Raw genomic sequence first — 13,705 nt, forward strand, 5'->3', positions numbered from 1 at the left:
GGGTCTTTATGTTCTTACCTTACAATTAAAAAAGAAGGGGGGAAAATCATGTTACCACATTGCATTCTACCTCATGTCCTGAAAGATCATAGTATGTTTTTGCTTTTCTTTCCCAAAGTTGTATGTTTGTGACTGAGCAACACCCCAAGCTAGTTGGAGGTGTTGCCATAGAACCCCCAAACTATTTCGCTCAACAGAAAGCCAGTCACTTACAGTGGATGGTGGAAGAAAGTAGGTGTTTACTGCTGAGAGCGCAGCGAGGAGCTGGAAGGGTGTCCTCCCCGGCTCCCTGAGGAGCAGCTTAGAGGTTCTGATAGATTCCAGTTGGGGCTTCAAGGCATATGATCAGCTCACGTCCAAGTTCCTGGTCAGCCAGTGGTGCTTGTGATCTTCCTGTGATTGGTTAGCAATGCTGTGTGCTTCACGATGTCCAGGTGGGCTTCAGTTGTCTGGGGGTTTGCTATGTAACAGATGGTGAAGACCTTCTGCCCCAGACCTGGCATTCCCTAAACAACCTCTCTGGACACTGTTGGCCATCGAGGGTTTGTCTATTGGAGAGTAGTTGACCTCTTGGGTCCGGTGTTGAGAACAGTGCTAAAGACAGGCAGGGACACCTTGGGCTGGGGGAAATAGACAACACTGCTGCCTTGACTGTGTGCTTCGTTTCTTAGGAATCAGAGAAAATCATTGCTGAATTGAACGAAACGTGGGAAGAGAAGCTTCGGAAAACAGAGGCCATCCGGATGGAGAGGTCAGGAGGTTGAAATCTGGCAACGTACCTGAGCTTTCTCAGGAATTAGAAATACTTTTATAGGAAGGAAAGATGAAACAGAAATTAGAAACAAGCCATGCCTCCTAAAACACAAAATAGCATGGCAGGGACTTGGGGCCAGTTGAATTTATTCTTTGAAGTGAAATACACAAATTTAAATATTCTCTAGAGAGTCACATAGGTAAAGTCACTCCGTTCTATAGTTTTTGTCTAAGGATCCATTAAAAAATGAAACATACTGAGGTATGGGGTTTTTCATTTGCACAAAGTGGTGATTTTTTAATAAAGGCCCCAATCTGAAACACTACCGTGAGTCCTGTTTGGATCTTCCTTGGCAGCAGGCTGAGTTCTTTCTGTCTCAACTGCTCTCAGTTCTCAGCCTTGCAGTTGCATAGTCCAAGGGAAGACTTTGATTAATGGAATCAATGTGTATTTTTAAAATGTCAATTTATATCTTCCCCCTGTGGGAAACATGAGGCAGAGTGGATTCGCATGTATTGATTTGTTACATGTAATAAAAAACTTTTTTTCTTAATTTGTATGGAAACTTAAAAGCAGTTGTTACTGAACCAAAATGATGATCATCAAAATGTAACATTTGAGAAAATCACATTTATAGACCCAAGTGTGTATAACTGAGTTATTGACTACTGTCTTAGATTCTGAAGGAATAGTTCCTTGATTTTGATGTATAGTCTTAAGAAATCAGCCTTTCTTTCCTTTTTTATATTCATTAATATACTCTGGGAATTATTATCTATTTCTACAGTCCGATGAGACAAAGCTTTTTTCTGGAAGTTTAATTTTTTTGATCTGTGCTCTTTTAAGTAGCTTTTTTCACCAATGAGATGAGCACATTATTTTTCATTTTCATTCTCCACTTTAAATGTGGCCAGTTGTTGTGCACAGCGTGCCTTGCAGTGTGTCAGCCTGCGGGAGTTGGTGTTGGGGTGTTGCTTTTCTGACGCGTTGCTTATTCCAGAGAGGCCCTGTTGGCAGAGATGGGAGTTGCCATTCGCGAAGATGGAGGAACACTGGGAGTTTTTTCACCTAAAAAGGTAGGAGACAGTGTTGTGAAGCTCAACCAAACCAACACCTGGCGCTGCATGGCTTTCAGGGCCAGCCTCTCTTCCCTTTGGTGTTTTGTTCCTTGACATCAGTTCATATTTTTCTGATTTCATGTTAGAGAAGGGATTCAGTCCAAGGGTAACCTATTTCTAACCTCCCTCACTTTTACAAGACATGAAAACGTAAGCAAGGAATCTGGCTTTTGGTTATGATTCAATATCCTTGGCCATCTTCCTTATTGTTGTCTCTCCAACTCTGAACCTGCCTTACCATATTCCTGGCTTCAGTTCTGCTTGCTCTTTCTGTGTGGTTTTCCACAGAATTCATCAACTCTGCTTTGTAACTTTTTGGAACCAGTTTCAGCTATTCAGGTTTGTGTAGCAAAGTATTGCTTCTGCGGTCGTTGTGTTAGGTGACTGTTGTTCTGAGTAACACAGTTCCCTTCCTCCCCTTCTAGTCTCCTCTGCTCCCTGGCTTTTGTTTTGCTTTATCACACCAGTAGTTATTTTCCTGTTTACGTAATCATAGTTGTAGATTGCTTAGGTGCCTTTTACTTAACTAGATATTGAGAATTAAAAAAAATAACTTAGTTGCTGCTTTGCCATTGTTGGATACTGGGAAGTTATTATCAAATGATTATTTTGTGTGCTTATTTAAATGATAGCAGTGGAACGTATATCGGTGTACAAAGCATATATATGTATTTTTTAAGATTTATTTACTTTTATTCCAAAGTCAAAGAGAAGAAAGATCGTCCATCTATAGGTTTACTCCCTAAGTGGCACAGGGCTGGAGCTGAGCCAATCCAAAGCCAGGAGCTTCTTCCGTGTCTCCTGTGTGGGTGCAGGGTCCCAAGACTTTGAGCCGTCCTTAACTGCTTTCCCAGGCCACAAGCAGGGAGCTGGATGGGAAGTGCAGCAGCCAGGATACAAATCAGTGCCCATATAGGATCCCAGCACATGCAAGGCTAGGACTTTAGCTACTGGACCACCACACTGGGCCTAGCAAAGCATGTATTTTAGACCACTAAAAAAATGGTCCTTTATTTTAAATGACTTTAGATTGGCCATTGGATACTTAAGCATTTTCATGCACACGTTCTGAAGGTAATGTCTCCAATCTAGAATAGGAGTATGGATTGATACTTTTGTTTTATGTAATACAGTATGTGATATTTATGTGATTTATTTTTCTAAAATGATTTATTTATTTATATGGAAATCAGATTTAGAGACAGCAAGATCTCTGTCTGCTTGTTGACTCTCCACGTGGCCAGAGCCAAGCCAGGATCCAGGAGCTCTGTCGATGTCTCCCACATGAATTGCAGGAGCCCAAACATTTAAGCCATCTGCTGCCACTCTCTCCAGACCACGATCAGGGAGCTGGGTCAGGAGTGGAGCAGCCGGACACACGTGGAGTGCTGGCATCTCAGACACCTTCACTCACTGTGTGACAAGGCCAGCTCCTCATGTGATTTTCGCTATTGCTTATTTTGGTTAGGCTTTTTCTAAGAAATGCTCATGTAACTTTTTAAAAAAAAACTTTTCATTGTATTTTCAATAGGAAATATTGATTTAATGACATTTTAGATGCATGTTTTTGAAAAATTACACTGAGATACTTTATGCTATTATAAAGCCACTAGGTTTCACTGATTTTATTTTTTATTTTTTTTTTGTAATTTGTTCTTAAGGTTTATTTATTTATTTATTTGAAATAATAACAGAGAGGGAGAGATAAGTAGAGAATTCTTTTCCATCCATTGGTTGACTCCCCAGAGTACTTGCACAAGCTGGGCCTCAGCCAGGCGAAAGTCAGGAGCCAGGAGCTCTCCCGGGTGCAGTGCAGACATCACGTGCTGCTTTCCAGCATCCTTAGCAGGAAGCTGGATCCGAAGTCTGACTGATCTGACTGAATCCAGTACTTGGAGATGGGATGCTGGCAGCCCAAGCAATTGGCTTAATTCACTGCTCCCAAGTCCTGTCCCAATACTTGTGGTCCTGCCTTGGCTTGTTATCTGAAGACATTTTATAACATCTTTCAGTATTTTAAAAATGTAGGAAACAGTTTTGTAACGATTTGTGATACATTGTGGAATTGAGCACAAATTGTAAATAACGTGAACAAGTGTTGTGGTAGAAAACGCACAGAACTCCAAACTAGGATCTCTGCCTCCAAAGCTTTCTGCTTAGTTTTCCCCTCTGCTTTAACGTGGTACCCTGCTTGGTGAGCGGCGGGGATGTGCCACTGAGCACGTGCAGGCGTGGGTGAGAGAAAGCCTGTCCTGGTCCTTTCCCTTGGCCGGTGCCCTCAGGAGCTCTCCAGGCCCCCGCCATCTGGGTTCTTAGCTCCCAGGTCCCTGCCGTGGAGGACGGGCCGGCTGGCCTTGCGTCTTCACCATGGTAACAGTGTCTTGCGACCCTTGTTCTTAAACTCCTCATCTGACTCTGTTTTCATTTTCCCACATCTGCTGGCACGATCTTGGGTAGGTTTGGGCCCCAAGACCATGTGACTTATTTTTGGATTCCAGTGGGGTATTTTCACCAAAACAGGTTGGTTTTTCAAAGATTTTTTTAAAATATTAGAGTTAGAGGAAGAGATTCTTTAGAAGATATTTATTTTATTGAATGTCAGTGTTTATATATTTTTTTTGTTAAAGACTAATAAACTAAAGGTGGTAACTAGAACTATGTAAAAACTATTGAACATTATAGAGGGAAATGTAATTAAATTAAATAGGGGGAAAGTGGGGACATTTTAATACCAGTCAATTAAAAATTAAATCATTCTTGAGATTTTTTTTTTGCCTAGGCATTCACAAAGATTATAATTAACTTACCCTGAGAATTGTCCTGTCCCTATTTTCGCTTTGTGCTTGCTGTATTTTGCTTTTAATCAAGAACTGTGCTTTGTTCATTATCCCAGAATTCATGTTTTTACTTAGAGTGCATTGGCACATGCTGGGGAGGCCTGAAGAGGGTCTTTTGTCTTGGTTACAGAATTCCCACTGTGAGTGAGAGTCTGTCTTTAGGCTCTGTGAGCCATGGGAGCAGCCTGGGCCCTGGAGGCCCCTGTTAGTGCCACATCTTCCTCATGGGTCCTTCTAGGAACTCATCATCCATAACCTTTTTCAGACCCCACATCTCGTTAACCTCAATGAAGACCCATTGATGTCCGAGTGCCTGCTTTATTACATCAAAGATGGAATTACCAGGTATATTTGTTTCTTAGTTAAGCCACTAGCTGTTCTCTTTTCTCTTAGATTGTTAGACTAACTAATAGGAATTTTTTGGTTGATAAATTTTGGTTGTAATGTAATGATTTGCTGTTTCTTCTGTCTTAAACAATTACAAACTGTCCTCCCCTTCCAAATTGTTTTAGTCAGTAGAAATAGTTAACTGAGTAGTTTTTCTCTAAAAGACTGAACATTTTTCTTTTAGCAACTTACATGCAAGCATTAGGGAGTTGACTTTTGCTTCTGTCTTTTTATAGTGCTGATGTATCACTCACTGCTCCTTGGCTTATTGTGATGTAGGGAGGTTGAGCATGTTTAAGAATAAAATTTGCAGCTGAAAGCTTGATACAAAAAGGCGATACCTTTTTTGCACATTCCAAAGGATATTCTTTAGGAAAAAGGGGCTCATTGTTGACCATGCTCTTTGTGTCTGAATTTCCCTGGGAAACACTTTCTCTTGTGTTCAGAGTTGGCCAGGCAGATGCGGAGCGGCGCCAGGACATAGTGCTGAGCGGGGCCCACATTAAAGAAGAGCATTGTATCTTCCGGAGCGAGAGAAACAACAGCGGTGAAGGTGCGAGTTTGAGCTTCTCCAGCCTCTCCATTCCGAGAAATCCTTCAGCTTTAGCAGTCCCTGTCCCTGTCAGTGGCACTTGTTTTGTATATTCTAATATTGAAAAATGGGAAAAAAACAAAAAAGCAAAAAAAACCTGGGCTGCTTGTAAATGCAGCTATTGCCACAGCTACTTTCCATGAAAATAGCCTAAACGAAAGGAGCCCTTTTGTTACTGCCAAGAACTGAGCTGGACATAGGCAATTAGGCTTGGTCCTGCATGTTAATTATTTTACTAGAAAAGTAAGGGAAGAACAGATACTTTGTGTAGTGAGAGGCTTATAAAGGGCCTCAGGTCTTAACCCAGTAGAATGTGTTTAAGTCTGAAAGTGAAGAAGTCAGTCTGATTTTTGCCTGGGTTATTGACAAAACATCAAGAATCTAGTGCATTTTAGTAGTGTGTAGTTTACACCTATCTTAATCAAAGTACTAATGTCTGGTCTTCAGTTTCAGTTATCACTTTTACCTCATACTGAGGATTTCTGAAGGTTTCAGTTCAATATTACTGAAATTAATACTTCCCATATTTTTCTTGTGAGGTTTGTTAAACTCAGTGCTTTTCTTTAGCCACAGTTCCTGATAACCTTTTATGTTGGGACTAATTGTGTTTTCCTGAAATGAGCTCCTGTGTGGGTTCTCTCATCACTGGATTGAGTAATGTAATGTGTAATGACCCTGACTCCGGATGGGTGGCTGTCTTCCCTGCCTTGATTCCTGTGGCTCATGATCGCATGTTTGTGTTTCTCTTAGTTATTGTGACTCTAGAGCCCTGTGAGCGCTCAGAAACCTACGTCAATGGCAAGAGGGTGGCCCAGCCTGTTCAGCTGCGCTCAGGTGAGCCCAGGAGAGGTTGGAAGTCCAGCAAAGCACCTCAGCTCGTGTGAGCCACTCTAATTTCTGATTCTGTTAGAGGCTCAAGTAGTTGGTAATTGACATTATAATTTGTTCTTGCAAAATTTCTAAAACTATCTTTCTGTTGGGGGGGTGGATTGAGGTTATTAAACTGTTGCGAATTGACCAAATCTATCCCAGAAATGAGTTGGAGGCAGACTATTAGAAACTAGGAGTTTTTAGTCAGCTGTGTTCAAGGGCTTTTAAGCAGTGATCATCCAGTCAGCTAGGAGAGCACAGGCACATTATGCCAGTCAGTCAGTCAGTCAGGCTTACATCAGTGTGGAAAGCAAATGATCCAGTCAGTATCCAGTTACATCATGCACTTTAGTGTCTCACATAGTAGCGAATAGCAGAACCAGGCAAGCAGGACCTTCCAGTTCTGTTTATAGGAAACAACATGGGTCAGTCAGCTTACTGCTTACTGCCTGAGCTGTAAGAGAAATGCAAGATCTCATCACGGAATGAGATAAACACTCTCATTTGTCTTTTGGGACTTTCTAAGAACTCAAAGTTATGACAAAGGTCAGGTTATGGACATGTCCCAGAAGTGCTTCAGAAGCTTTACTGTTGCCATTTTCTATAGTTTGGGCACAAAACTAGATATTATACATTTAAAAACATTTTTTAATTCAATTTTTGATTTTGCTAGGAAACCGTATCATCATGGGTAAAAACCATGTCTTTCGTTTCAACCACCCGGAACAAGCTCGCGCTGAACGAGAAAAGACGCCTTCTGCTGAGACACCCTCAGAGCCTGTGGACTGGACGTTTGCCCAGAGAGAACTTCTAGAAAAGCAAGGAATTGATATGAAACAAGAGATGGAGAAAAGGTAATATACAAATATCGTATGGCTCACAACAGTCCCTTCTTTTTTATTGTTTTTAAAATTGAGACACAGAGAGCAAATGTATGTGCACGAGAGCAAGCAAGGGCATGCTCCTACTCATTGGCTTAAACTCCTACGGGGCTAGACAAGGCTGACGCTATCACCCAGGAACTCAGTCCACATTTCCCACATGGTTAGCAGGGACCCAGATGTTTGAGCCAACACCACTGCCTCTCAGGGTCTTCTCGGTAGGTGCTGAAATTAGGAGCTAGAGCTGAGTGCCAAACCTAGGCACAGGATGCATATTGGCCATAACATCTTTTTTTTTTTTTTAAGATTTATTTTTATTGGAAAGGCAGATTTACAGAGAGAAGGAGAGACAAAGATCTTCTATCTGCTAGTTCACTCCCCAAATGACCATGATGGCTGGAACTGAGCTGATCCAAAGCCAAGAGCCTTCTCTGGGTCTCCTATGTGGGTGCAACGTCCCAAGGCTTTGGGCTGTCCTCTGCTGCTTTCCCAGGCCATAAGCAGGAAGCTGAATGGGAAGTATAGCGGCCAAGACACAAACTGGTGCCCATGTGGGATCCTAGCAGTGCTTGTAAGGGGACGATTAGCTAGCTGAGCAATTGCACTGGGCCAGGGTCACAAGATTGTAACCGCCAGGCCCAACATGCTCTCCTATGTCTTTTTAAAAGCATGTTGTGCTGGGGCTGGCGTTGTGACATAGCCAACTAAGCTACCTGCTGCACTGCCAGCATCCTTTATAGGTGCCTGTTCAAGTCCTGATCAATTTCTGTTCCAGTTCCATGTTAAGGTGCCTAAGAAAGCAACAGAAGATGGACTAAGTGTTTGCGCCCCTGCCCCCAGTATGAAGCCTTGATCTGGCCTTGCCCTGGCCATTGTGGCCACTTGGAGAGTGAGTCAGTGAATGGAAGACCTCTCTCCTTCTCTAATTCTGCCTTTCAAAAACAAACGAAATGTGTTTAAAAAAAAAAAAAACCAAACAGTTGTAGTAACAACGCAGTGATTCTGAAGTTTGTTCATCCGCATTTGTTTCTTCCAGGCTACAGGAGATGGAGATCCTATACAAAAAGGAGAAGGAGGAAGCAGATCTCCTCTTGGAGCAGCAGAGACTGGTAGGAATCCATCCTAAGCCTGCTCACTAGGAATAGCAAAAGGGCAGCTACTGCAGTGCATCGACTTACCTGACGGCTCTCATGGCCCCACACACTGTCCTTTTGTTTCTTAATGGAAAATGAACTCAAGTCCCCTGGTAGCCTTAGTCTGAACAGCTAGCTGTCCAGAGAAGTACTGTTTTGTGCCTTTTATGTAGTAAAGTCAAACCTTTATTTCTATCAGTCAGGTGCTTTCTGAGTAAGTAGTCAGAGCTTTTGTGGTGGCCCCTCCTCCGGATGGTCATTTCTGAATTTGTATCAGTGGTGGTTCTTTTAGTGATAATTGCTCTGAATACTGAATTTGGTGGAAGTTTGCCTTGGCTTTGTTTCTGATCACCTGATAGTACTAATTCTCTGCTCTTAGGCTGAAGTGGGGGTTGTTCCTATGCTGGGCAGGTTTTTTATTTTTTTATTTATTTATTTTTTAAGTCAAACTGTGTCTAAAAGTGTTGCTGCACAGTTGCATGTGTTAATCCTTTTCTGTCCCCTGCATGGAGTCTGAATTCTCGATAAGGATCTCATTGGCATGTGTGATAGCTGTGGGCATGGTAACGTGTGCCCAACCCCGACAGGAGAGGAGAAAGGACAGACAAAAGGATTTTGGAATGTTAACAAGTTTCCCAGGTTTGCTAGAAAATGAATCTCATGAATAAGTAGGTTGCTCCATTAGTCAGATTTTCATTTTAACAGCCAACCAATTTTGGTTGACAAAGCCTGGTTCTAAGAAGCTTCTGTGCATTCATTTAATTCAAAGAAAAAATGTGAAACCTGCGGGATACTGTGCATACAGCTTAGGAAGGTCTCCTGTCAAAGCTGGATGTTCTTCTCTGAAGTGACGGGAAAGCGTGTGGACCGACAGCCTGATTCTGTGCACCGGCTCCAGACAGGGGCTCGGGCAAAGCAGCCCCTCTCAGCGCCCTCAGTTCTTGGCCTTGACAGGGAGTTCAACCAGTTAGTTAGTTAGTTCTCTTGGAAATTATGGTAAAGCCTGGATAAGTATGGAGTGTAACAGTCAATCCAGTGTTTGGGGCAAGTTAGTAGTAGTGTTTTACCTAGGGATTCCTCGGGACACCCGTTTGGCATTTAGCCTTTAATGAAAACAAAGATTTAGCTACCATATGATTAGGCGCTTTAAATATTTGTGATACCTGAAGGAGCCTTTTATCTTAACAATGTAGTGTAACCTAATAACTTGCCTTTCTTGGTCTGAGAGAGCAGATGAGGACAGGTGTAATAAGGCTCTGTGTGCTATTAACAACAGTGCCTTGCATTTCTGTGGAACTTTGTAGAGAGATTTAACATCATCACATTTTTTGATCTTCTGAACAGTCCTCTTCCGTTGATGGTGTGCGAGTCAGATGTGTAACACTCCCTCCAGTTTGTAGGAGAGGAAATCAGGGCTACAAAAAACACAGCCTTGCCCACTCTTGGGACAAATCCTCGGCCAGGGACTGCAGCCTGGGGCTCCTGCCTGGGTTTGCTGTTGTGCCGTCGGAGCACTGCTGGGGTCTGGAGGTCTGGGGTGGGGACTGAAACTGCACTGCTCACAGGCTGCTGGGTGTTTGCCAGTGCTGCTGGTCTTAAGACCACACTAGGGTAGCTAGAAGCGGATAACAAGGCTGCCGAAAACAAAGTCATTGACCGTTAAATAACTGGCAAGTAAATACATGCTCTATATCAGATATAGTGTCTAGGGGGCAAACACAGACTCCAGGGAGTGGGGTTCACATTTGCTCTGTGTGCCTAAAAATCAACGAGCTCTTGAAAGCAGGGAAGCTGCGTTCCTCGGCAGAGTCCAGGTACCTGTGGTCGTTACTGTTCTTAACCTCAGGAGGGACTGATTTCTGACCCTTTCACCTGCAGAGTGTGTATCAGTTACCTTACTGAGTGTCAGCCGACGGAGAGACTCCTAATGCACAGTGAGAGAACACAGAGCAGTTATTTAATCAGTATGAAATGTAATCTTTATACATGCCGCATTAAAATGGCATTCGGTTCACGCATTCTGTGACGGCAGTTCCTCAAATGCATCTCGTTTTTACGCTGCTGAGCACGGTTCCCTCCTGGTCAGCGCTCAGTCCTAAGCTGGTCCTTTCTCTGCATGCTTTTTCACACTGCTGTGGGTGCCTTCTCTCATTTGCATTCAGTTCCTTGCAGAGGCCCCTCAGGAGGCCTGTTTTGCATCTGGTGTTTGATGAAGAAGGAAGGATCTTTTAATGCCATGTGAACTGTGAACGGCCAAAGCTGAGTAGTTTTTCTGACCCTGTAATGAAAGTCTGTAAATATCTTTAAAAAACATTTTTGGCATGAGATATACATCTTGGGACATTAACTTTGTATATAGAATTTTTAGTTTCATAACATATGAGAAAGAGTGATACACTTGAAATGTAAAAGAAATATTCTGCAGAAGAAATGTGGCAGCATTTTATAAAGAAAATTACTTGATTTTATTTGAAGTCTTTGGATTTGTTTAGATTCTTTTATGTTTTAAAGTTTTTAAAGGTACAACTTTACTCTCTCAAGCATGGATATTAAAGCAATGATTCAGGTATCATTTCCTAAATTTAAACAATATTAGTTTAATCCATGAACAATTTTAAGGGGAAAACAGAAACAGTAAAAGAAGTGGTAGTTGTTAATTATGTGACAAGAATCAAGTAGGTTTTTTGGTTGTTCTGTAAACTCAGTTTAAACACTTTTGCAATAATAAAAAAAAAAGATTTAGGCGTCAAGCATATTTTTGCCGTAGTGGTTATTAACGTCATCTTGTATCCTGAGGATCAGCCATTCCAGTTTTTAAAACTACGAGAAGTGAAAAGAAAACCAATGCAGATTATACATTCAGCTCTGTCTGCTCTTTGTTGCCAAGTTTTTAAAACATTGAAGATTATGAACGGGTTTAGTATCTATTATTTATTTATTTTTCTAATTTCACTTTATTACTTTAAAGACTTTCAAAATTTATTTGAGTTACAGACAGAGGAAGAGAAATAAAGATCTTCCATTCGCTGAGTCACTCCCCAAATGGTCAGAGTGGCTGGGGCTGTGCCAAACAGAAGCCAGGAGCCTGGAGCTTCTTCCAGATCTCCCACATGGTGCAGGGCTCCACTCATCTGGGCCGTCTTCTGCTGATTTCCCAGATGCATTAGCAGGGAGTTGGACCAGGACCTGTTTTTTTAAAGGCCAATAGAAATTAGGGCCCGACGCAGTGGTCTAGCAACTAAAGTCCTTGCCTTGAATGCGCTGGGATCCCATATAGGCACCGGTTCTAATCCCGGCAGCTCCACTTCCCGTCCAGCTCCCTGCTTGTGGCCTGGGAAAGCAGTCGAGGACGGCCTAGAGCCTTGGGACCCTGCACCCGCATGGGAGACCTGGAGGAAGTTCCTGGCTTCTGACTTTTGATCGGCACAGCACCGGCTGTTGCGCTCACTTGGGGAGTAAATCATCGGATGAAAGATCTTCCTCTCTGTCTCTCCTCCTCTTTGTATATCTGACTTTGTAATAAAAATAAATAAATCTTAAAAAAAGAAATTATATATATATATAATCAGTAACATCCCTTTTTAAAAAAAGTCTATTTATTTGCACCAGTTACAAAAGAGAGCAAGAGCTTGCAGTATTTTCCATTTTCTGGTTTACTCAGAGTTGGGTCAGGTCAAAGCCAGGAGCTCCATCCTGGTCTCCTACCTAGATGATAGGGACCGTACACTTCCAGCTTCCACTGCTTTCCTAGGCTTTTTATAAGGAGCTGCTTTGAAAGTGGAAAAGCTGAGACGGAACCCTGCACCTATATGTGATGCCAGGTACCACAGGTTGTATGGCCTTATCTCTGTGACAGCATCTTGAAATCCACAGACCATTATTAAGGTCTATTATTGGTAAAGTTGTTTTTTTTTTTTTTTTTGTCTCCTGGAACTTTTATAGAACTTTATTCCGTAAAGCAAAATACTATTTATCAGTATCAGTTCCTTTAAAAAAAGATAGAGGGGGGCCTGATGCAGTGGCCTAGCAGCTAAAGTCCTCACCTTGAATGCACTGGGATCCCATATGGGTGCCGGTTCTAATCCCGGCAGCTCAACTTCCCATCCAGCTCCCTGCTTGTGGCCTGGGAAAGCAGTCGAGGATGGCCCAAAGCCTTGGGACCCTGCATCTGCGTGGGAAACCCAGAGGAGGCTCTTGTCTCCTGGCTTTGGATCAGCACAGCACCGGCCATTGCGCTCACCTGGGGAGTGATTCATTAGACAGAAGATCTTCCTCTTTGTCTCTCCTCCTCATTGTATATCTGACTTTGCAATAAAATAAAAAAAGAATCTAAAAAAAAAAAGAGGTGAGAAAATACCCTTTACAGTTGATATTTTTGGTAGTCCTGACCAGGTGAAACATTAAGTCACAGTGTTTCCTTTTACCACATTCTTGTACCACTCATCCAGCTAGCTAATTTTCTTTTCCCAGCAGCTACTATTTCCTGGATAGAAAGTCTGCCTAATTTTGTCTTTTATGTGGAATTCTAAATCCAACTTGTTCTCGTGCAGATTTGACTGTGTCAGAAAAGAACGATTGATTACTCAGATAGTCTTTGAAACTGCATTACTGTGAAGCCAGGCTGCAATTTGATCTGAAGCAATGATGCAAAGACAGAAAACCGGAGCAACAAAGATACATTTTAAAGTGGATCCACTTTACACATTAGAACACTTGTGTAAGCTCTGCTTCGTGAATTTACTGAAAGGCTGGTCACCTAAAGTGGCATTCTTCACCTCCCAGAAACGCCATAGGTTTTCTAAATAGAAAACTTCTCTATGGTGTACTTATTAGACTGTATTGCTTGGGACACTTTAAACTATCTGATGGAGGTTTATTTTCTTAGATTAATTTTTCTTCTGGTAATTTATCAAAAACTTAGAGGTGACATATTGAAGTGTTTGGGAAAAATAGGAACAACTCATTACAATGATCCCTTTTTATGCTTTTATTGACTCAGGGATAACCAATCGAATTATACAAATGAACTGGAGTGACTTGATAGAGAAAAAAAGCTTAATAGCTGTGCATGGAAAAATTAGTTTGAGAACCCACTTGTCTTGAGGGAAAGAAACATTGTGATAAAAAGCTCAC

At 42.1% G+C, this 13,705-nt stretch overlaps 1 protein-coding gene across 6 annotated transcripts in view; it reads left to right on the forward strand.

Moving 5' to 3' along the window:
- Positions 1-13,705, forward strand: part of KIF1B (kinesin family member 1B) — a 147,098-nt gene that overhangs the window by 75,786 nt on the left and 57,607 nt on the right. For all 6 annotated transcript variants that reach the window (XM_058674954.1, XM_058674961.1, XM_058674930.1 and 3 more), the window contains 7 exons: positions 672-751; positions 1,755-1,830; positions 4,975-5,054; positions 5,543-5,649; positions 6,439-6,522; positions 7,232-7,412; positions 8,476-8,548. In XM_058674954.1, the coding sequence (XP_058530937.1) occupies positions 672-751; positions 1,755-1,830; positions 4,975-5,054; positions 5,543-5,649; positions 6,439-6,522; positions 7,232-7,412; positions 8,476-8,548 (681 nt within the window). The remainder of the gene's footprint in view (positions 1-671; positions 752-1,754; positions 1,831-4,974; positions 5,055-5,542; positions 5,650-6,438; positions 6,523-7,231; positions 7,413-8,475; positions 8,549-13,705) is intronic.

This window comes from Ochotona princeps, chromosome 2, assembly GCF_030435755.1.
Source record: "Ochotona princeps isolate mOchPri1 chromosome 2, mOchPri1.hap1, whole genome shotgun sequence".
Classification (NCBI taxonomy): Eukaryota; Metazoa; Chordata; class Mammalia; order Lagomorpha; family Ochotonidae; genus Ochotona; species Ochotona princeps.